The 25,125-nt window shown below is 48.7% G+C and overlaps 1 protein-coding gene across 1 annotated transcript in view; it reads right to left on the bottom strand.

Annotated features, from left to right (window-relative positions):
• The window catches only part of LOC149349130 (solute carrier family 15 member 1-like), a 516,652-nt gene that overhangs the window by 474,921 nt on the left and 16,606 nt on the right, over positions 1-25,125 (bottom strand). The window contains exon 2 of the mRNA XM_089578081.1: positions 23,750-23,784. Coding sequence (XP_089434207.1) covers positions 23,750-23,784 — 35 coding nt within the window. The remainder of the gene's footprint in view (positions 1-23,749; positions 23,785-25,125) is intronic.

Here is a 25,125-nt window from a genome sequence, read left to right on the forward strand (position 1 = left end):
TCTCACATAAGAACCATTGTTGCTGTGTGTACATATAAAGAGTTGCAAGAACATCACGTGCGTGACTGCTTAAAAAAGTATAATAGCTAAGTTTACGCTTCCTGGAAGAAAACATTCTTATCTGACTTGACGTTTCGATCGGAGCACCGATCATTTTCAAGACTGGTTTGTCTGTACATGCACACCGAAATCGCCAGTTTTTTTTTCTCTCAGAGTGTACTAGAGTGATTTCTCTGCTTGGAGAAAATTCAGCATTCTTCATATTGCAGATGGCATGTTCTTTTTTTGTCAACTAGCGACCACAGTCAACAAACAGTCCGTCCTCCACCGTTTTCGTGAAAAAAAATTTTGCCACCTGTTTATCAGTTTTTTTGCCCAATTCCTAGTGTAGTATCTCCGAAAAAAAAAACGATTGCACGACCTCTCCGGAGTGTATTCGACAAATACTTGTCTTTTCAATCTCCAACTCTTGTGTCACTCGTGCCAAATTGTGTACAAGGCTGTGAAAAAATTATCCGTTGGTGTTTATAATTGGAGAACCAACGAAATGACTTTGTTCAGGCCTAGGTGGGAAGCGGAGAAATGCTTGCTTTGTGTCGAAACAGCCAGCGGTGCGTCTGAACAGATCAATGCCCTGTGTGTCCAGCCTCGCGCAAAGCGCCATAAAAAACCCCATGCCAACGGTCTTCGAGCAAGGGGGCCTCAAAAAAAATGAACAAACGCAGGTTTCGACAGCAGCTCACCGCCGTGCCCTGGACAACCAAATCTCCCCAAGCTGAGACACGGAAGGCTGCGCGTATCTGGATCAGCGGCGCGCTGCGGCGCGACTAATGCATTCTGCGCCCATGTTTGCTGAGGCGGAAAAAAGGGGTAACTCCGCCAGCTGCCATTAGCGCCACCCAACGACCCCATTATGCAAAAGTGCTTCCTGCCGGTGGAGGCAGACACTAGGCTCCACCTCGAACAAGTGGGCGCCTTTGTTTCCAACCTCCAAACTGCATTCGAACCTATTCTGGCGCAAACGCAGTGAGACCACTCGCCGCAAGGACACAACAGTGTGCATGAATGAGCTGAATGAGTGCATGAATGAGTGCATGAATGAGTGCATGAATGAGCTCTTTGCTTTGTTTTCTATTTTGGTGCCTAAATGTATTTATACGTGCAGCGTGCCAAATAAATGTAAGTTGTTAGTTCAGCGCTGTGTTGTCCGTTTCTTTCTTTGCTCTCTTCTTTGGCTTTCGGCCTTGCGCTGCTTCAAATCAAACAATGAATAACCAACGCGCCAATCAGCTCGTGCTTTCAAGTGTTAGGCATTTCTCTACGTCAACCGCGAAAGGGTAGCCTGACGGAATTAACGGCGCTGCATTCCGCTCCACGTCGCCGCGTTCATAGCAAGGTGTGTCCAGATCACAGACTGCAGATCATTTTTGTCAGGCCACCTGAGGGGGCGATGTCGGCGAAAGGATGCCTAATTTTCTACCGCAACCAGCTGCGACATCCGCCTGCACGTGGGGGTGCCAGTTGAGCAAACCTAGCGGCCGCCGTTGGAACCGTGGGTGCATGCATCGCCGCGTCCCGCACATGCGAATCACGATGACTCTGACGATTGCTAAGAGCAGCAGCTACATGCCACTTCTGCTTGAATGATGCCGGCAGCCAATTATTATTGTTATTTCCTTTCTTTCAGGCGTAGATTTTTCGTGCTGGGACAGTGGTACTGCACGTGTGGTTGATTGACAGGTGCGACCCGTGAGAAGCCAGCGATAATAAAGGTCAGACAGACAGGTCTTTAAGTCTGCAGCACATACACGGCTCCACAAACTCATTTAATAAATCTTTTTTACCTAGCTCCATTACACTGTGGAATGACTTACCCGAATTCATAGTTATTGAAACAGAACCCAATAAATTCAGGTAGTTATCAGCATCACATTTCAAGGGCTGAGTTGTTTTGTCGTATTTTTGAGTGTGTGCATGTGTGTGTGTGTGTTTTTTTTTCTTATCTCTCTCCAAGTTGTTCTTGAGCTGCTGTGTCGTTCTTATGTTAATACTTTTGATAATGCTGATAATGTTAATGTTGACCATGAACCCTGTACTTTGTATTTCTTGATGTTACCGACCACTGTATTATGAAACCACCGCTCCCCCCCCCCTTATGTAATGCCCTAAGCCAAGGGCCCTTAAGGGTAAATAAATGATGATGATGATGATGATGATGATGACTCGCCCATTTAATACATGGTTGAAGAAGCTGTTCCCTTCGCGTGTGCCATTTGGCCATCATGCACTTGAAAAAGTGTTGGCGAGGCCCAGGACTAACGCTTCTAATTTGCACAGCTGCCACCGTGTCTTTATCCACGGTTCATAGCATTTCACGCAAAAAACACTCCGGCTACAAGATAGTATTCTAGGTTATAATCTAAAGGTCGTAGAGCAGCGGCTCCGTGGTTTAATGTATGTGGACGATGTTGTACTATTAGCTCATAGGCAGGAAGATTTACAGGCTTTAGTTAATGCTTGTGGAGACGAAATAGCCATTCTAGTCTTCGCTTTTAGCACAGTTAAGTGTGATGATTTTAAAGATTCAATTGATCAAGGGGTTCAAATTCAAGGCCATGAAATTAACAGACTCAGAATACAGGGCCCATATTCCGAGTTTGTGTCACAATCGAAACCGTAATTTGGCCCGCACTTGACTGGTCGATGCGCCGGAAGCGGAAGTCAGTTCGGTTGCCACTGTGAGCAGCGGCAGGATGTCACGGCGTTGTGGTTGCCGCAGCGAAATGTCCATCAGTGTTGTTGGTCTTTGCCGAGAAATGCAAAGCAGCAGAGGAAAAATTCAACCACATTTTTGGATGCACATCTAATGCCGACGTAAACAGGTAGACAAAAGCTGCTTCTTTCACAGAGTGGATTCAAAACATAAAAACAATAATTTATATACTCTTTCTGCACCGTAAAGGTCGGAGGTGTACTTTAAAAGAAAATAATTTACGCAACTGCACATGGCTTTGCAGAGGCAGTGGCGGCCGCTTGAGCTGCCGATCGCCGATGGTAAATAAAAGACAACTAGCTTGCTCGAACAACACGGCGTCGCTTCTCCTGCCCCGTACCTCCGGCAGCTAAACCTGCTGTCTTCGCGCCGCAGGTCGGAACGCCTTCCCTCAAGATTGGCCTGATTTGCCACTGGACTGTCTATCGGCGGACTGATGCAGTCTGCAGGCAACACACCTGCCGGAGGCGCTGAGAAAGCTGGCAGGGCATCTGCTCGAGCATCCAGTCGGCTCGGCATGCTGAAAGGCCTCCTGGCGCCAAGCATCCCACGGGGCGACCCAGCCTCGCCATCCACAAGCAAATCAGCACTCACCGAGGAAACGGCCGACCAGTTCACCATTGGTGGCCCGAGTCCCTGGCCCTGCTCCTGGTGGCGCTACCAGACCTCCTTTAAGTGCCACCTGCCTCGCGCCAGCGGTCGAAAGGAAATCCACTTGCTGTGCTCAACAGAACTGACTGCACACGACCTCTGCTGGCGGTGATCAACCGGCCCAGGCAGAACACTGCTCCTGGTGCAGACGGCACCACCCATCAGATGCTCCGCAAACAACTTACCCTGTTTTCTGTCCTATGCTTCGTGACCTGGACGCACCAGAGCAGCACCGCTTCCTGGGATGCCTAACCACCGTCTCTTGCACGGCCACTCTACGCCTGGCGGCCGTGCTAGTGCCCATCCTCAAGACCTGGAAGCCAGCCCGCTTGCCGACATCCTACCGGCCAGTGTCCTTGATATGCACTGCCTGCAAGACGCTGGAGGAAGTGGCTCTGACAAGGCTGACCTATATCACCACGGTGAGCGGCTTCTGTCTAGAGCAAATCTCTGGATTCCGCTGCCACCGGTGCACGGCGGACTCCAATCGTGGACCTAGTGGTCACCCTGGAGGACGGCAAGCACTACGGCGACCTGGTCATGGTTGTCCTCCTGGATGTCGCCATCCAGAAGCCCCTGAGCAGCAGCGCATCTGTGGTCCTTATCTGGGCCTTCCTCTGGAGATGGACCTTCCGGGTACGCACCAGCACACCCCGGCCCACCACCATTGGATTGCCCCGGGGCTCGGTACTGAGCCCTATGCTTTTCAGCCTGGCCAAGGAAGGACTTCCAGCTTCCCTGCCAGCCAGGTCACCCTTCCCTGTGGACTGTTCTGTCTACGCTTCAGGGCCCTCCCAAACACATCCGGATGGTCAAGCGGGCGCTTAAGAGGGTGTTGGACTCCGTTCAGGGCTACCTGAGAACCATCGGCCTTTCTAACTCCACAACGAAGCCAGAGCTGCTCCTGGTCCACCGAGGGGGGCACAGTCATGAACAGCGCCTTTGAACATCCACGGCAGAAGCTTTCCATGGCAAGACCGTGTGAAATATATCAGCCTGTTATAGACCTCAAGATCACTTCGATCCCTGCAGAGAAGGCCCTCCTTCCTCAGCTGAAGCACATCGGGCTGTGAGTCCTGCGGCTGCTTGCAGGAGGAAATGGCTGTAGCACCATCTGGACCCTGCTACTCTACCGGGTGGCGGCTGCATCCCTGCTGCTGTACGCTTTCCCACTGGTGGACCTGAACCCCACATGCCTCAAACTCCTCGAAACGGCCGATTGGTCTTCGTGAGCCGGTGCCTGAGACTGCTGGGCAGGTCCCTATGCGAGAATCCGGAACCTGGCCTCAATACCTGTTGTCACTGCAGACTGGAATTAACTTGCTGCGCCATGCTCCACCATGCTGCGGATGGTGCTGGCCTCCTGTCTCGTCTCCGCCGAGCACCTGCCTTCGGATGGACCACCTGTATGCCCTCTACGCAGCCATACTCGGAGACTTCCTGGCATACACAGTCGTTCCACCGCTGTCCACCTAACAAACACCCCTGAAGATCAACGTGGCATTCCGGGACGCAGCAAGCGTCGCACAGCAGTTGCTGCCCTCCAGGAGGTTGTGCCTGTAATCCGTGGCATGCTAGACTATCTTGATTTTCGACTAAGCAACTTTCACGGGTCTGACGTCACTGTACTATGGCACCAGTTTAAGGAGATATGCAATCACTGTCTCGACAATTTTATCTCAAACAAAATCAGGAAGCGTACGAAACAAACACCTTAAACTACGCGATGTATCCTACAAACAGAAAGGAAATTCAAGCGGTTGAAACGAAGTGGCGCCTGCCAAAGCATCATTGATGGTACACGGGCCACACTTGCTCAAGCTGTGAGTAGTGCCAAGCGGCGCTATTTTCAGGTTGCTTTGCCTAACTTTATAAACAATAAGCCTGATAAATTTTGGAGCCGTTTATCCAAAAAGAGAAAGCCAGTAGATCAAATAATGCGAGGCGGTGCTATCATTCATGACAAACGAGTCGTCGCTAATCATTTTAATAGATATTTCCAGAGTGTTTTTTTTTTCATTCAAGTCAGACATGCGCAAAGCGATGTCCTCCAACAACAAAACGGTGATGAGTGTGACATGGTGTCTTTACCTGTTGTCTGTGCAATGCTTTTGAACTTGAAACTACCATCATCACCAGAACTAGACAACATCCCCAACATATTCATCCACCATTACGCTGAAATGTTATCAAAGTTCTTAGTCTTTATTTTCCGAGAGTCCATTTCGTCGGCTAACCTCCCAATGGCGAGCGGCTCGTGTAGTACCTGTGCTCAAGAAAGGCAACTCCACCCTCCTCCAGAATTATCGCCCCATTTCATTGTTATCATCATGTTGCAAAATGTTAGAACATATCATTGCCAATTACGTAACTGAAATTCTACATAGCAAAGGTTTTCTAACTCGACTTCAGCATGGCTTTAGAAAAGGTTACTCAACTGTAATTCAATTAACTTCAGTCGTCCATAGCTTCGCAGAAATCCTCGATAGATCAGGCCAAGTAGATGTAATTTTTTAGGTTTCACGAAAGCGTTTCATCTTGTTTCACATAACAAACTAATTTGTAAACTCACATTCGCTGGTCTCCCTTCTTTCTTAATCAAATGGATTACCGCATACCGCACTAACAGAACCCAATTTGTTAGTATTGGTGATCACTCTTCACGCTCCCTCCTGGTAACATCTGGAGTCCCTCAAGGAAGCGTGCTTGGCCCGTTATTATTTATTATCTATATAAACGATATTGTTAACGTTATTACAGAACCAGTTCAAATTAGACTGTTCGCGGATGACTGCGTTTTAGCAATACTTTGATTTGAGCTAGTTGGTTGTAGCATGACATGTTTACGCAAAAGGCGTACTGGCGCTAAAAAACGAAGACAACACACACAACAGGACAGGACTGGCGCCAGTCCTGTCCTGTTGTGTGTGTTGTCTTCGTTTTTTAGCGCCAGCACGCCTTTTGCGTAAACATGTCAGACTGCGTTTTGTTCGCCGAAATTAAAACACCAGAGGACCAAGTAGTGCTTAACTCCAACCCGAACATCAATAACGATTGGTGTTGCAGGCACAATATGAAACTAAATGCTGAAAAAGCAGTTTACATGAGAATAACTAACAAAATACACAGTCTATCTTATCAGTACTGCCTATGATCACGGTGCTTATCGGAAGTAACGCAGTATAAGTACCTAGGTGTAACAATAACTAATAACTTAAGTTAGAATGCTCACATTTCGAACATATGTGCATCATCCTTCCGCAAACTGTGTTTTCTTAGGTATAAATTAAAGCGAGCCCCTTCTGCAACCAAGCTCCTAGCTTATACATCAGTCATTAGACCGAAATTAGAAGATGCCTGTACAGTGTGGGATCCTTTCACTAAAACTTACATCCATGGGTTAGAAATGATTGGGCGGAAAGCAGTTCGTTTTATTTTTTCCAAATTCCGCACTACCGACTCCCCTACAACTTTAATGAATGTTAATGGCACACAGACACTGGAAACTCGAAGAAAGCTTTTGCGACTAAAATTTCACTTTTTGTTGAAAAATAAGTTATCAATGAGCCCGGACACTTAGATAAAACCCTTAGTGACGCGATTAACGAGACACCATCACGCCCAGTCCTTAACACCTTATCGTACCAGAACCAACTTGTATAAATATTCTTATTTTCCCCGAACAGTAACTGAGTCGAACCAGCTTCCTTTGACTGCACTGTTAAAGGTGCACTGAAGAGGATTCTGAACTTGTCTTTTTGCCGCGGGAACTCGATCTACACGTTCCAAGCATTCTTAGAAACTGCAACTTATTGCCCTGTATGGCCGATTTCCCTAATTAAATCGAATTAACGTCCGGCTCCCGCCCTTTTTTTTAATTCTGCCTCGTACGATGGGCGGAGTCGACCAACGCGTGAAGTTCCTTTCAGCCAGCTCCGTGGAGGCTTTGCTTTCGCTTTATTTTGTTTTTTAGGTTTCCATGAATAAATAGTTTCATTCGCAGATAATATAGCCGCAAAATAACCCCGCAGAAATAAAAATACGCGCGGACTATTTGCTGCTACGGACTACTACGTATTACTCCGCCGATGGCAGAGCGGCTAGCCGCCACGGGACTGGGTGAAAGGCACTCCACGCGTTGGTCGACTCCGCCCACCGTAGGAGGCAGAATTCAAAAAAAGGGCGGGAGCCGGCCGTTAATTCGATTTAATTTGGGAAATCGGCCATACAGGGCAATAAGTCGCAGTTTCTAAGAATGCTAGGAACGTGTAGATCGAGTTCCCGCGGCAAAACGACAAGTTCAGATTCCTCTTCAGTGCACCTTTAAGCACTGAGAGCATTGCCAGTTTTTATAACGACTTTTGTATGCTATACTTCCAGTTCTGCCGAGACATTTTGTTCGTTTTGCCTATTTTTTTGTTCGAATCATGCATGTATTGCCTTTGGTTTGTTTATCTTGTGTGCTGAATGTTACTTTGCCTTGTATCTCGTTGTATTGCCCCTCCTCCCTGGGCCTACCAAGGCTGGCAGTATTGAATAAATTAAATATTCAGTGACTGGTGGTTGTTAGGCCGCCAGTTGTGGTCCAATATATTCAAAATATTCACTAAACTCATTTGATGTTGCTTGATCAATAAAATCAGGCAGTATACGTTCGTCTGAACGGAGCCCCCAATACGCCTGTTATGATGTTCCATATTTTATTCGTGTTGCCATGAGCGTTATAAATATGTGATGAATAGTACTGTCGTTTCCTTTCTTGAACTAGAGATACTGACAGGTTTCTTAAGCGCTTAAACTGCTTTAAATAATAAGTCCATGGTAGAGAGAGGGTGCGGTAGATGGTCCTTGGCGATCACAAAATGAACAAGGGAGGGGAAAACCTCAGGTTGCTTGAGCCAACGTTTCGACAAGGGGACTTGTCTTCGTCTGGGCCCAGACGAAGACAAGTCCCCTTGTCGAAACGTTGGCTCAAGCAACCTGAGGTTTTCCCCTCCCTTGTTAAATAATAAGTATTAGTTTTAACACGTTTCCATTTATCATGCCATTTTTCTTTCTCCTTTAGTACCCCCAAGATTTCGTTAGTCATCCATGGGCACATCGGTCAATTATATTTACCCGAGGCCTTCCGTTTGGTACTCTTCAAAACTGCATTCTCGATAATGGTGAAGAAGTTTGTGTATTCATTGTTTATGTCACTATCGTAGATATCTAACAAGTTTGTTTACTGTAGGAGCTCATGGAGCAGTTGATAGTCAATCTTTTTCGACGGTTCACGGCGGTTTTCGGTTTTCGGACGGTTTTCGGACTTATTTTTCCTTTGATTTTAATAAAAACAAATATGGGTAGTGATCAGCTATTAGACCTAGATAAGTTCCAGCCCATCTGTTACAGGTGACGTTACTAAGCGGATGGTCAATTAATGTACTTGAACTACCAGTTATACGTGTAGGCTCTGTTATAAGATTGCATATGTTATGCGACTGTAACAGTAAGGTGTAATTATTAGCTTCTCCAGAAAGATCTATATTGAAGTCTCCCGCATTTAGAACAAGGATACTTTTTTTAGGTGCCAAGGCTGCTATCACTAATTCCAGTTTTTCAAGAAAAATCGACATCGCAGAACAAGGAGCGCGGTAGACCACACCGACAATTATGTCACACTCAAGTTTTATCAAAAGTGGCTCAATTGTACAATCGCTGATAGTAAGGGTAGAAAGAATATCATAAACTATGTTCTCCTTTACAAAGAAGGCAACACCACCACCTCGTGTGTGTGATACCCTTGGTAGGAAGGAACGTTTGTAACCAGGAATAAAGGGCGATTCTTTATCCTTAAGCCAGGTTTCACTAATAGCGATCACGACATACTGAAAAGTGTGCTGGGCAAGGTAAATCATCAGTAAGTTGAGGTTTTTTTCGATTATTACGCAAATTACAGTGAAAAACTGAGAACATGTGATATTTAGCTAACTTATCAATTTGATCAACACTAAAAGCCATGATAAAACAGAAGCGCAACAATGTTTATCTGACTAGAATAGCTTGTTGAAGATTTGCGGGGTCGAAGCGGAGCACCAGAGCAAGATGACCAGCGTGGCAGGCTTCTAGTTCCGAACAGCCCGTGCCGGGCGTGCGCCCCGAGCACGCGCTGTCCATCTTTATTTTCCTCTAGCGCGCGCTGGTAACGCCGATCTCAGCGCCTGCGCTTTATAGCGTCGCCGGGCGCTATAGGGCCCCCCGCCTAGACGGAACGGCGAAATGTACGCGCCGACGGGGCAGAGATGGAGTAGCCACGGCGGCAAGCAGGTCTGCAGGTGGGCCGGCAACATCTGAGGGGAGCTCCTGGGGAGGTGTCTCGAGGTACGCGGGTTTGAGTCGATCGAGGGAGACGTCCTCTTCATGACCATCGAGCAGGATTGACGCTGACTTTGTCGTCCTTAACAGGACGACAAAGTCAGCGACAATCCTCGAGACAATCGAGACAATCCTGTCTCGAGGTACGCGGGTTTGAGTCGATCGAGGGAGACGTCCTCTTCACGACCATCGAGCAGGATTGTCGCTGACTTTGTCGTCCTGTTAAGGACGCGGTACGGGCCGTCGTATGAGGGAGTAAGAGGCACCTATACAGCGTCTCTCCTGAGAAAAAAAATGGCTGAGGCTTAGCTAAGGTTAAGCCTAGTCAGATGCGAAGCATATTGATGGCTAGGCTTGGTAATACATGGCTTTCCTTGGTTGACGTTCATTCCGCTCTTCATCGGTCTCTGTGGCACGCTGAAGCTTTCGCTTCTCGTTCAAATCAGCCCTGCTTCTAGGCGGCATCCCAACACCTGGCCGCCTCGTAAGTGCCCGGAGAGCGAGGCAAGCTCAGCTTTATACCGCTGCTGTAGCGTCACGTGGTCAGCTGCAGCGCCTCTGATGTGGAGCCTCCACCGCCGCGGCCGACCGCGCGAGCCGGCAGCCCATCTCTCCTCTGCTGTGACGTCATGTTGTCACGTGGTGTCACGTGGTCACGCTAAAGGTCAATGGTAACTCCACCGCCGCGCTCGACGGGCTGTAGTGTAGCTCTAGTAATATGCTTCGCATAAAACATGCGTCGAGGAAGCAAGGTCTGGGTGCACAAAGACTTGATGGGCACTTGAGCGAGGCGGCACTGCGCGCAGATGCTGGAGACAGGCCTGCAGGCGGTGAAGGTATTGCAGGGGTTGGGACGAGGGAGCCGAAGGTACAAACAAGTCTCCGGGAAGCCGCAGGGAGGTACCGAAGACGAGTTCGGCCGCCAAACAGCCAAGGTCACGACGCAGGACGACACGTAGGCCTAGGAGCACCATAGGGAGGTGGTCTACCCAGTGCTCGCGATCCAGGCGCGCAGTAAGGGCAGCCTTGAGTTGGCGATGGAGCCGCTCGACGATGCCGTTGGCACAGGGGTGGTATGATGTGGTGCGGCAGTGTTTAGTGCCGAGTAGCCGGGTGAGCGAAGTGAAGAGGGCGCATTCGAACTGGCGGCCGCGATCCGTGGTAACAATGCCGGGGCAGCCGAAGCGGGAAACCCACGTCGAAACGAAGGCTCTGGCAACTGTTTCCGCAGTAATGTCCGGAATGGGCACGGCTTCGGGCCAACGGGTGAAGCGGTCGACCATCGTCAGAATATACTTGTAGCCCTGAGAGGGGGGAAGCGGTCCAACCAGGTCAAGATGAATAGGGTCAAAGCGTGATCCAGGCGGCAGTGGACTGGTGGACTGGCAAGCAAGGCACGAGCGGGCCCACTGGCGAACGTCGGTGTCAATGTGTTAAGCATCGGTGTTAAGCATCCACCATGATGCGAGTGGGTGCGGAAGTCCTAGGGTGGATGAGGACGACTGAATCGGCGAGGGCTTGTTTTTCAGCCGTGAAAGCGGCCTGAGCTTCGGGAGATCAGGAAATCGCGGAGGATGAGGACTTGGTGGTGCGGAGAAGGTCAGTCAAGGGGTGAAGAAGCTCGGCGCAGTGTAGGATAAAGCGCCGTGAAAAATTCACTAGGCCCAGGAACTCACGGAGCTTGCGTAGGGTAGTTGGTGCTGGGAAGTCCTTAACGGCCTGGACGTGAGAAGGCAATGGACGAATTCCCAGCGTCGAGATGTGGTGGCCCAAGAACTCGAGCTCAGAAGAGCCGAAAACACATTTCTGGGCATTGACGACCAAGCCAAACTCTTGGAGGCGTTGAAAGAGTTCCCGGAGGTGACGCTCGTGGTCCTGTGGAGTACGACTCGCGACGAGGATGTCATCGATGTAGGCGAATACCGCCGGGAGACCACGCGTCGCTTCAGCAATGAATCTTTGGAAAGTTTGAGCTGCGTTGCGTAGCCGAAAAGGCATGCGCACGTACTCAAACAGTCCGAAGGGTGTAGTGATGGCCGTCTTCGGAATATCGGCCGGCTCAACAGGGATTTGGTGGTACGCCTTGACAAGGTCCACTTTACTAAAGACCTTGCAGCCATCCAGATGTCCAGTGAAGTCTTGGATGTGTGGAAGGGGATAGCTGTCGTGGACCGTGTAAGCGTTGAGAGCCTGGTAGTCGCCGCACGGACGCCAGTCACCCGGATCTTTCTTGGGCACCAGATGGAGTGGTGAGCCCCAAGTACTGGATGAAGAGCGAATAATACCCAACTGGAGCATGTGGTCGAATTCCCGTTTTGCAATAGCCAGACGCTCACCGAAGAGGCGGCGCGGGCGAGCTGCGACATGTGGACCACGCGTGACAATGTGGTGGGTTATAGCGTGCTTGGGTGGCTGATGGAGATTACAAGGCTTCGTGACCTCGGGAAAGTCTGCGAGTACTTGAGCATACGGGCATGACAGAAGCAGAGTTCGGATGCCAGCGGAAGCGACAGCTGATATAACGCCAGTGATGGAAAGGCGTGTCTTGCTATCGACGAGACGATGGTGACGCATGCTGACGTCCACATCAAAATGCGTCAGGAAGTCGGAACCGAGGATGGGTTGATGTACGTCGGCGACGATGAAGACCCATCGAAACGTGCGCCGCAGGCCAATGTCCAGAGTGAGGGATCGGAGACCATATGTCGCGATGGAGGTTGAGTTGGCCGCACGAAGAGTAGGTCCATGTGACTTGGAAGCACGGTCTGCCTTGGAGGACGGCAGTACGCTGACTTCGGCACCAGTGTAGACGAGGAAGCGCAGTCCAGAAATGCGATCCATGACGACGAAAAGGAGGCCAGGTTGAAGAGCGAGGTCACACGCCGCCGTCAGTTATCTCGCTGCGCGTTTCCCGACCAGTTGCATGGTGGAGTGCAGTGGCGAGCGTTGTGCTGGAAAGTTCGGTGATACCAGCAGAGACGCGAACGGCGAGGCCTGGACGAGTGCGGACCACTCGGCGAAGACGAACGGCGGCGAGGTGTTGAGGATAAACCATGCGGGGCATGAGAGGTCGTCCGAAGGGCATCGATAGAAGCGGCCAGCTGATCGATCCGGGCCTCTAAGCGTGAAATGACGGAGGTCTCCGGTGGAGAAGAGAGGGCGGCGACGGAAGGAGAAGTCGCGTCGTGGGCTCGATCAGCGAGCTGGGCGAGGCGGTCAAGGGTCAAGTCACCCGCAGCAGCCAAGACGAGGCGGGTGGACTGCGGCAAGTGTTGCAGGAAGAGCTGCCGCGACAGTGCGCCGTTCGGGTCTGCATTGCTTTCGCCCAGGAGCTGCCGCATGCTATTGAGTAGCTGGGAGGGGCGGCGGTCTCCAAGCTCTTCGTAGGTGAGCAGCTACTGGAGGCGCGCACTCTCTGACGCCGTGGTGCGGTCCAGAATGCCCTGCTTTAGTCGCTGGTACGGGGTATCGCCCAAGGGTGCAGCGATGATGTCCGCTACCTCTTGAGCCACCTCAGGAGGCAGGTTGGAAAGTAAATGACGAAACCGAGATGCCTCCGAGGTGACGCGGTGCAGATGGAAGGTGGCTTCCACTTGGGCGAACCAGATCTGCGGACACTTGAGCTAGAATGTTGGTAGGCGGAGCTGGAGAACTGCGACATCCCGTGAGCGCAAGGTAGCATCAGGCGGAAGGTCACCTGAGCACGGTAGGTTGCTGGGGTCGGTCATGTCTTAGGCCGGAGTCATCACTGTTGAAGATTTGCGGGGTCGCAGCGGAGCACCAGAGCGAGATGACCAGCGTGGCAGGCCTCTAGTTCCGAACAGCCCGTGCCGGGCGTGCGCCCCGAGCACGCGCTGTCCATAATTTTTCCTCTAGCGCGCGCTGGTAACGCCGATCTCAGCGCCTGCGCTTTATAGCGTCGCCGGGCGCTATAAGCTAATGATAAAAATAATTCACGGTTGAACAAGGCCCTCCGTCGCTGACGAAATAAAAAATTCAGGGGGCACTTTGACTGTCTAAAGTGCGTAGAGGCGAAAGCGTTTTCCGCGCCACTTTGACTGCTTCTGTGGCACTGGTGGCGTCACATGTAATTGAGTACTAATTACTAAGTGATGACAAATCACTAATTAACGGTTAATTATCGATTAGTGCCTAAATACTAATTAACTGCTAATTAATGACGCTTAAGCTTCGCCTTTAGGAGTGGAACGCGACAGCGTGTTGTAGCGCTGCCAGAGAGTCCACGGAACGCCACCACCCGTTCGGCGTGATGCCTTGCCCTTTGAACGCTTTTTGAGGAAAGGAAATGGCGCAGTAATTCTCTGTCATCTCGGCGGACACCTGAACCGCACCGTAGAGGAAGGGAGGAAGTGGGAGTGGAAGAAGACCCGTAATGAAGAAAATAAAAATTGTATTTGAGGAAAGGAAATTACGCAGTAACTGTCTCACATATCTCGGTGAACACCCGTCAAAATTCAGGGGGGCACTTTTTTAACCTAAAGTGCGGTCACTGATGTGTGGTTAACGCGACAGCGTCTTGCAACGCTTCCAGGGAGTCCATAGAACGCCATCCCCATTCGGTTCTACCTCGTTCGTCGGTAAATTGGTTTTTGAGGAAAGGAAATCTATCTGTCTCACATCTGGGTGGACAGCTAAACCTCGCCGGAAGGGAAGGGAGGAGGATGGGAGTGAGCGAAGACACCGTATTCACTAGACGCACCTTTGTTCTTCCCAAACCGTCGAGCTGGCATGGCGGAGTGGATAGCATGCTCGTCTCGCACTCCGAAGACCGGGGTTCGATTCCCGAGCTCGACCAATTTCTTACTCGGTTTTATTTATTTATATTGCCTGACTTGGAAAGTTAATTAGGCTAATTGAGTAATTAAGCAATTAACTAAGCTCTGTCCCACTTACTTAGAGCATCACTATACGATCCCTTCCATTGGTTGCATGGTTACTAGCCAAAGTACAATTGGCCCCGTTTGAAATTCGCGCACTGTGACGTCACGACCGTTTCGACCAACTGAAAAGCGTGACATTTCTGTCGACAACTGCTGCTTACAACGATGAGACATTAAAGGCTTTCGCCTTAAAAGCGTCTATAAAGAAAAGCTAAATCTGCTCCCTCCCCGCCTTTGTTCCAAAGGTATCAATGGCGTCTGAAAACATACTGTTCTGCTATTACCATTGCCAAAACAAATATTTACTCGTGCTCTCCCGTCTCTATTGCAGACAAATCCTAAGAAGGTTTGGCAAACTGTATCTCCCGAAAGTAGACACCACCTCATAGAACTACAAAATATTGTTGGCTTGCCGCTAGCTGACACTAAATGTCCCACTGCATTTAACATATTTCCTGCATCAGTGTTTACTAACAAAGATCATTCCAATATGCCAATCGTTCCCGATTCTCACCGCCCATTCATGGAATCCATTAACATCATTGTTGATGACATTGCATCGATAAGTAAAACCCTGAAGTTACCCTTATCTGCCGGAGTGAACAACATAAAATCGAAGATTCCTAAAAATACCATTTCAATTTTCAGCTACATTTTGTGCCATATTTTACAGGGATCCTTATCTTCCGGAGAACTGCTTGCTTACTCTAAAATAGCGAAGGTCATCCCTATGTTCAAAACGAGCAACAAAAACTCACCTGATAAATACCGGCCTATTTTGCTAGCTTGCATGTGCTGTAAATTACTTAAACGTATTATTGTTTCTCACATTTATAACCATCTGGAACAATATGACTTTGTCTTTTCAAATCAGCATGGTTTTAGGAAAGGCTACTGGTCGATACCCATTCATTTGAATTTACTTCTGACTTGCCTTTTAACATGGGTGACAACCAGCAAACAGATTGCATTTTTTTAGACTTCTCAAAAGTATTTGACAGAGTTGCATACGGCCGGCTCTTTACTACCCTTTCTTTTGATTCTCTCACATTATCTTGGCTTCCAAACTTCCTCTCCTTACGTCGACAATTAACAGTTGTCAATGGCTCTTCCTCACCACTATGTGACCTAACCTCAGGCGTACCAGAGGGAAGCGTACTTTTACTTTTAATTTTACTTTTTCGAATTTACATTAACGCCCTTCCCAACATTTTGTCCCGTTTATTCCTTTTCGCATATGACTGTGTTGTTTACCGTGAGATCACTTCAGAGACTGGCCACCTGGGCATTCAAAATGATCTTGACACTATTGATGGCTGTAAAAGCTGGCACATGATTCGAAAACCTAATAAATGTAAATCAGTGATTTCTAGCCGCAAGCATGTTATTTCTAACTTCAACTACTCTGCAAATAACACCTTCGTATCCACGGTTATGTCGTACTCGGAATTCAGTTCTCACCAAATCTTTCATGGTCTTCTCGCATTTCAACAGTCTGCAGCAAGGCATCGAGGACGTCAGGTGTCATACGCCGAAACCTTCGAAACCCGTTCGCCCACAGTTAAAATCCGTGTCATCTGTATGGTCTCCCCATCAAAATTACCTCACAGAAATGCTTGAGTCCGTTCAAAGCACAGCTTCCCGGTACATTCTTAACAATTTTAGTCCCCTCGCCAGTGCCTCCCAGCTTAGAAACCCTAATTACATAGATGTGCTTGAAATTCGTCGTTGAATTTCACTTTTGTGTTTATTTGATAAATATTTTTGCATCCGTCTTTCGCTTTTGCCTCTGGAATCACCTCATCGCTCTTCAGAGCGCTTACATAATCAACTTAGCTTCAACCGGATATACGGCAAAACCCAGTCATCTGCATTACCTTGAGCAATTAAGCTCTGCACTGATCTTCCTGACAACATAATCTCTTCACTGATCCTGGAGAGCTCAGAAGCACCTGTATATACATCTATTCCATTAGTATTGTTCGTAATGCTGTACTACGGTTTCAGTTGTTCTTAACGATGTTTTCTCATGTACCACTGTTTCTGTTGCACGCGGTTAGCTCTTTTTCACATCATGACGTTTCGCTCTTTGTTTTACTTTCTATTTTCATGTTTACTGTTATTTTAACTTCGTTTTCTATCAACTCTGTGTTCCTTCCGTGTGTTTGCCTCGTACCGCGTCCGTTGCACCGTTATTCTGCCTTATTATTTATTTTCTTTGATATCCCCCTCACCCAACGCCATTCGGTACCTCCGAGATAAAAATAATGTATTGCGCATCATTGCAGAAAATAAGACACGCGAGCGATAACTCACTCGTGAACTCAACTTCAGCAGCCGCTCTGAAGTCTGGCTACATTGAGCAAGATGCCGTTTTATAGAGGTCCTCTCGTAACCTGTCGCTTGGGAATGTTTTGCTCTTCCGTGCATGTGGCGAAATTCGCTGTGTTTTACGAAGGGTGCTCGCATTTTTTCGCACTGAGCACTTCATTCTGTCATGCTTTGGAATCAACGTAGGCAATCAGACCAAAGTTGTGAAATTTTCAGCGTGATAGATCGACACGAGATTACGGTCTGACTGGCGAACGATTTTATAGCGTCCACGAAGCGAAATGTTCCTGTGCCGCCACGGTCTCCGAGGGACTGAAGCGCGTTGCCACCGTGTACATTCATTACAACAGATAAGGACTTTAGTGATTAGATTAGTGACGACAGGTTCTCTCAGATCACGAACGGCAGTTTAGCAATATCCCCCAAGAGAAAAGTATACAACAGCTGTATCTTACCGGTACTCACCTATGGGGCGGAAACGAGGAGGCTAACAAAGAGCGTTCAGCTTAAGTTAAGGACAACGCAGCGAGCTATGGAAAGAAAAATTATAGGTGCAACGTTACGAGATCGGAAGCGGGCAGAGTGGGTGAGGGAACAAACTCGAGTTAGTGACATCCTAATCGAAATCAAGAGGATGAACCGCTGGTCCTTAAGGGTAACAGAGTGGATTCCAAGAGAAGGCAAGCGTAGCAGGGGGCGGCAGAAAGTTAGGTGGGCGGATGAGATTAAGAAGTTTGCGGCGATACGGTGGCCGCTGTTGTCAAAGGGCAAGATTAATTGGGGAGACATGGGAGAGGCCTTTGCCCTGCAGTGGACATAGGCTGCTGGTGATGATGATGTCAAAGCAAAGGCGTCGCGCTTTGAGACTTTCTGACTTTTCATAAAATAAATTTCCTAGTTGATGGCTTGTTATATGTTCTCAGTGTCTCTGTCGAGAAACGAAATCAGTCAGCACGGGAATTAGTAATAAATGGATGCTTTCTAAGGTGCACAAATAATGCCTTATAATTCACAGCGCATTTTCACTGAAGTAGTAAGATTTCTGCGTGCTAACATCGACGGTGAAGCCCTTCGGATAAAACCTGAGAATGAGAATACTATTAGTATTCCTTCTATTGTACGCGTACCTCGCTAATGTGAAAGGTGATACTCCCCAAGACCCTCTCTCTTGTGTACACGGCTATCGAACACCATAGAGTCGTTTCCGGTCAGGCCCCGCAGGTCTCGCTCCCGCCAGCAAACACGTCTCCACACGCGAACCCACTGGTTCGAGCTGAAGAAGCTTACAGCAACTGAAGCCGATCGTCTTTATAGCGGGCGAGCGCAGGCGCAGGCTGGATATCCCGTCAGCATTCCGTATTACAGCACTTGTACGCCTAAGTGAAGGACCTGCCGAACGAATTTTAATGGAGGAATGCATTTAACTGCTAAAAATTCACCTCCCTTGTCCTCAAAGGTTTGTCCCTCTGTCCGTGCGTAAAAGACTCAGCCCGTTTTGCACCCGTCCATTTGCCTTTTGCCGCACCAGACCCAAGCCCGGCTGTGACAACGACCTTTCGCCAGCAGCGTTTCTGCTCCTACGAAACACTCCAGCCTTCTGACGGTCAAAGGCACGCGCCGACCAGGCCAGCCGCCCCGTGCGCAAAGTGGCATTCGTTTCGTTCGCACTGTCTTAGTGGTGAGGCAGCGATGGCGCAGAGGTGGAGCATCCGCCTCGCGTGCAAGAGGTCCAGGGTTCGAATCCCGGTGTCACGCAATTCTCCACCGGATTAAAAAAAACTCCGCGTGTCGATGGAATTGCATAACCAGGCCCGGAGTACGGCCTGATTTCCGTGACCAGAACCGACAACGCACCTCACCAGAACAGGATTTGGCCACCCTGGTGTAGTACTTGGCCGCAACCTTCTATGAACAAACCAATTAACCCTAGGCCCCCAGCAGCTGCGGAGCAACTCACCAAGGCGGCGGTCTGATCTGTGACGCAGCGAAGGGTGCTAAGAGTCTCTGGCTCCGGACAGGCCGCCGTTGGAAACTGAAGCAGGCAACGTTTAACGCAAGAACCTTATCAAGTGAGGCTAGCTTAGCAGTGCTGTTGGCAGTGAGCTTAGCAGTGAGGAATTAGCCGGTATTAAATGGGATGTCATAGGGCTTAGTGAGGTTAGGAGGACAGATGAGGCTAATGCAGTACTAAAGGGCGGGCATGTACTGTGCTATCATGGATTAGCAGATAGGCGAGAACTAGGTGTGGGATTCCTCATAAAGCAGGTTATAGCTGGCAACATCGAGGAGTTTTACAGTATTAACGAGAGAGTGGCAGCTATCGTAATTAGGCTTAATAAGAGGTACAAGCTGAAGGTGGTGCAGTCCTACGTGCCTACATCAAGCCATGATGACCAGATATTTGAAAGCTTCTATGAGGATGTGGAATCGGCAATGACCAAAGTAAGATCACAGTACACTGTACTGATGGGCGACTTCAATGCGAAGGTAGGCAAGAAGTAGGCTTGAGACCAGGCGGTAGGTGACTATGCCCTAGGCTCTAGGAATAGTAGGGGAGAGTTATTAGTACAGTTCGCAGATAGAAATAATTTACGCATTCTGAATACCTTCTTTCGCAAACGAACAAACAGGAAGTGGACGTCAAAGAGCGACAATGGTGAGACTAAAAATGAAATAGACTTCATACTGTGTGCTCACCCTGGCATCGTAGAGGATGTGGAGGTCCTCGGTAAGGTCCGTTGTAGCGACCACAGAATGGTAAGGTCTCGTATTAGCTTACATTTGAAGAGGGAACGGAGGAAACTAGTGAAGCGAAAGGCTATTAACGAGTTAGCCGTAAGAAGGAAAGTAGAGGAATTCAGAATGTCGCTGCAGAACAGATCTTCCGCTGTAACTGAAGAAGACGACCGTAGTGTTTAAACAATGAATGATAATCTCACAGCTATCTTTACAGAGTGCGCCGCAGAAGTAGGTGGTAGGATGGTTCGACAGGATACCAGCAAGCTATCTCAGGAGACTAAAGATCTGATTAAGAAACGCCAAAGCATGAGGACGTCTAACTCCACAGACAGGATAGAACTAGCAGAGCTATCGAAGTTAATAAATAAGCGCAAGGTAGCGACATAAGAAAGTTTAACATGTAGAAAATCGAGCATTCTCTAAGGAACGGAGGTAGCCTAAAATCAGTGAGGAGAAAACTGGGCATAGGAAAAAACCAGATGTATGCGCTAAAACACAAAGAGGGCAATGTAATTAGCAATATGGATACGATAGTTAAATTAGCCGAAGAATTCTACACAAATCAATAGTGTAGCGAATGTAATCATCCCATTACTGTGGGAGGCAGCCGAGCACAGCAATGGGACATCCTGCCAGTAACGAAGGAGGAAGTAAAGAAAGCATTAGGAGCAATGCAAAGGGGGAAAGCAGCTGGTGAGGATCAGGTAACAGCAGATTTGTTGAAGGACGGAGGACAGATTGTGCTACAAAAACTAGCCACCCTGTATATGCAATGCCTTGTGACCTCGAGAGTACCAGAAGCTTGGAAGAACACTAACATTATCTTAATTCATAAGAAAGGAGACGTCAAGAACTTGAAGAATTCCAGACCGATCAGCTTACTGTCCGTTGCCTACAAGGTATTTACTAAGGTAATCGCTAATAGAGTCTGGACAACCTTGGACTTTAGTCAACCAAATGATCAGACAGGCTTTCGTAAAGGATACTCGACAATAGACCACATTCACACTACCAATCAGGTGATAGAGAAATGCGCAGAATATAACCAACCCCTATATTTAGCCTTCATTGATTACGAGAAAGCATTTGACTCGGTGGAAACCTCAGCTGCCATGCAGGCATTGCGGAATCAGGGTGTGGAAGAGTGTTATGTGAAAATATTGGAAGATATTTATAACGACTGCACAGCTACTATAGTTCTCCATAAAGTCAGCAATAAAATTCCAATACGGAAAGGGGTCAGGCAGGGAGACACGATCTCGCCAATGCTCTTCACTGCCTGCTTACAGGAGGTATTCCGGGGACTGGAATGGGAACAGTTGGGGATAAGAGTTAATGGAGAATACCTGAGTAATCTGCGATTCGCTGATGACATTGCCTTGCTAAGCCACTCAGGACAAGAACTGCAAAGCATGATCAATCAGTTAGACAGGCAGAGTAGAACGGTGGGGCTAAGAATTAACATGCAGAAAACCAAAGTAATGTTCAACAGCCTAGCAAGGGAACAGCAGTTCGCAATTGGTAGCGAGGTGCTGGAAGTAGTAAGAGAATATGTCTACTTAGGGCAGGTAGTGACCGCAGATCCGGATCATGAGAGGGAAATAACTAGAAGAATACGAATGGGGTGGAGCGCATATGGTAGGTTCTCTCAGATCATGAATGGTAGCTTACCAATATCCCTGAAGAGAAAAGTATACAACAGCTGTATCCTACCGGTACTCACCTATGGGGCAGAAACGTGGAGGCTAACAAAGAGGGTTCAGCTTAAGTTAAGAACAACGCAGCGAGCTATGGAAAGGAAAATGATAGGTGTAACGTTAAGAGATCGGAAGAGGGCGGAGTGGGTGAGGGAACAAACGCGGGTTAATGACATCTTAGTTGAAATCAAGAGGAAGAAATGGGCTTGGGCAGGGCATGTAATGCGAAGACAAGATAACCGCTGGTCCTTAAGGGTAACGGAGTGGATTCCAAGAGAAAGCAAACGTAGCAGGGGACGGCAGAAAGTTAGGTGGGCGGATGAGATTAAGAAGTTTGCAGGGATACAGTGGCGGCAACTGACAAAGGACAGGGTTAATTGGAGAGACATGGGAGAGGCCTTTGCCCTGCAGTGGGTGTAGTCAGGCTGATGATGATGATGATGATGATGAGTTGAAATCAAGAGGAAGAAATGGGCTTGGGCAGGGCATGTAATTCGAAGGCTGGTCCTTAAAGGGGCTGCGAAACACTGCTTGGGGGGATACCGGCTATACTTCAGGTGGGTTGTTTGCGTCACACAGATGCTGACTTAAAACGAATTACAGGAATCGATGCACAGGAACGGGAGTTATTCGATGAATAAATTTCAAAATACAAGCAAACAAAACGCTGCCCGCAACCAATCAAAAGAGCCTGCCAGAGCACGTCGCGGAAGTTTGCACTCCATGGTTGCCTGCTCTCTGTAACTCGTTCTTGCTGAGACTGGCAGCGTCGTTTCCATGCCAGAGCCCCTGGTGGTGTATTTTTATTTTACTTGCTTTGCAGCGCTTTTATCTAAGACGAACAAGTTGTTTTTGTTTATCTAATATAAAACACCGACAGGGGACAAAATGTGTCTCTATTTATTCACACAATTTGCAGTATATTGACTGTTTGTCCAGTCATCAGCTCGCGCCAGGTGATGTCATATCCGCTGCTAAAACCCGCCTCTGTGTGAGGACACCATCAGAGCCATGAATTTGTTTTTGGGAGGACATTAAAATATTAAAAAACGGAATATACGCGGTATTACCGACGCTAATAGCACCATTGTAACTCACTGTATGCGATCAACAGGCAAAACAGTGAACTAAGATTGTGTTTCTGGGCCCCTTTAAAGGTAACGGAGTGGATTCCAAGAAAAGGCAAGCGTAGCAGGGGACGGCAGAAAGTTAGGTGGGCGGATGAGATTAAGAAGTTTGCGGAGATACAGTGGCCGCAACTGGCAGAGGACAGGGTTAATTGGAGAGACATGGGACAGGCCTTTGCATTGCAGTGGGTGTAGTCAGGCTGATGATGATGATGATGATGAAGAAGTGGTAAGGTGCCAGAAATTTACGAGTTTAGTCAATTAATGTCTATTAATCAGTTCACAGCGCGCACAATGCCCTTGTTTGTTATGTGTTCTCTTTAGCGCTCCCCCATTCGTTTCTGGCCTTCCTTTTCGTGTCTTTTGTGGTCTCCTTCAGTGCATTAAATGTCTGTGCTCATTCCTTTATTCGTCCCGGCCAGCGTTTCCTGGAACACGTGCCGCCATAGGATAGAACGCCCCTCCGCATGAACCCGTCGCGCTACAGATGAGTGGATGTCTGCTTCAAAAGTAACTTACCGACACAAACGCTCACTAAAGCATAACCATTATCATAAACAACATTAACTCGTACAACACGCATCTATGAACGTTGCTCGAGACATTTTAAGTACGTCGACCAGGACATGGTATTCTTACATAATGCCATCATCTAAATGCAGCCCACAAGCAGAAGCAATGCCCCAAGCCCTAAACAAGTGGATTTCTGAGGACTGCACCTTGACAGTATATGCTTCTGCGCAAGGCAGGCCCAGCGACGACCTAATGTCGAAAATAAAGCGCTTCGCTTTTCACCTCCAGCCTTTTCCTTGGCATCCATAAATGCAGCCTTGTCCCTCGATCGCAGTGCCTGCTGCTATATTATTTTGGGTGCACGAACGGCGTCTGGAAAAGCAATGCCCCCCGCGTCTTTGGCCCCTCTTCAATGTGGCCGCCTCTCGCTCAACTTGTCATTCTGCACCTTATTCAGTAATATCACACAAAGTTGTACCTCATAACCGCAGCTTTTCTGCCCTTAATCCTTCAATTTTCGCCCGCGTCAACGTTCGGCAAGCTTCATCTGCTTGAGGAGCGGCATTCCTACAGTGGCAAGAAATTCCGACCACTCGTCCCAGCCAAATCCCAGAGAACGGCAGCAGCGCAGCTTTCCCACAACACAAAAGAAACACTCACCTTCGCCGAGTTGGAACGGGCCAGCAGCGCGCAGTCTGCAACAGAGGACGGCAATGTTCTCTCGAAAGGCATCTTTTCGCAGCGAGAATGACAGTACTACGTCGCGAATAGCTTTGTTCTCCGATGCCTTCGGCAATTTATTTGCTACAGTGAAGTAATGTGCATAAACCATTTACAAAGCATTCAGGAAACAGAATCAACGGCATCTCGAACCTCGGGAAAATTGCGCAGGAGGACAGTAAACGAAGAGAGATCAGTTTGGATAATTGGCGTGTGCACGGCCTAAATGTAATACAGTGCGCGGGAATAATTCCTCTTAAAACATTTCCCCAGTGGCCAGGTACACTCACGTAGTCTAAACCGAAACTAAAAGGTGGCGCCACCGTCTAAGTGAGACTTCGATAGTGTTGGGCCGAAAACATGGATTCTGCCACGATATCGGCAGCTGTGCCTAGACGCTCTAGGACAGCGAGAGTTAAGATAAGGCCGGTTTAGGATAGTCGGATGCTCGTCGCTAGCGACCAATAACGGTGGCACGTTAGTCAATGATCGTATACACGGCGGTTAGCAGTACGAAGAGCACTTCGCGCCTGCGTCCACTCCTCCAGCAACATGTTGCCGGTTGGGGCAGCAACTCCAACTTCTTGGCAAACAAAACTGATTTATTAAAGATGGGACCAAAATACAAGTACTAAGAAAAAAATGCCTGAGGCTTAACTTGGTTAACCCTGGTCAGATGCGAAGCATATTGATGGCTAGGCTTGGTAATACATGGCTTTCCTTGGTTGAATACTTGGTCATTTTAATACAACCACTAGAAGCCTTCGTCGTGTGGGAAGACAACGGCATGGCTACAGCGGAACGCCGACTAACCCCGAGACGCGCGTTGGGTGGGCGCCTGGATTGCCACGGAAGCCGCGTCCACCTGCCCGGTGGAGCGAGCGTTTCACCTACACCGAGTGTGAACGCGCGTTCGAAATGCGTGGTATGCCACGTGGTGTGTCGTCATTGTACCACGTGGTCTGCACGGCGTGCAACCACAGCGACGGCGCGAGGTGGACCCTCATCTTCCTCTGTCGTGACGTCATGTGTCACGTGGTATGGCACGTGGTGTGACGTCACTGTACCACGTGGTGTGCACGGCGTGTAACCACGGCGAAGGGCTGTAGTGTACCTCCCGCTTACTGTGTCGTGGCGTCATGTGTCACGTGGTATGTCACGTGGTGTGACGTCACTGTACCACGTGGTGTGCACGGCGCATAACCACGGCGAAGGGCTGTAGTGTACCTCCGTCTTCCTCTGTCGTGACGTCATGTGTCACGTGGTATGTCACGTGGTGTGACGTCACTGCACCACGTGGGGTGCACGGCGCATAA

The sequence above is a fragment of the Amblyomma mixtum genome, chromosome 3, assembly GCF_055824585.1.
Source record: "Amblyomma mixtum isolate Tamu chromosome 3, ASM5582458v1, whole genome shotgun sequence".
Taxonomy (NCBI): Eukaryota; Metazoa; Arthropoda; class Arachnida; order Ixodida; family Ixodidae; genus Amblyomma; species Amblyomma mixtum.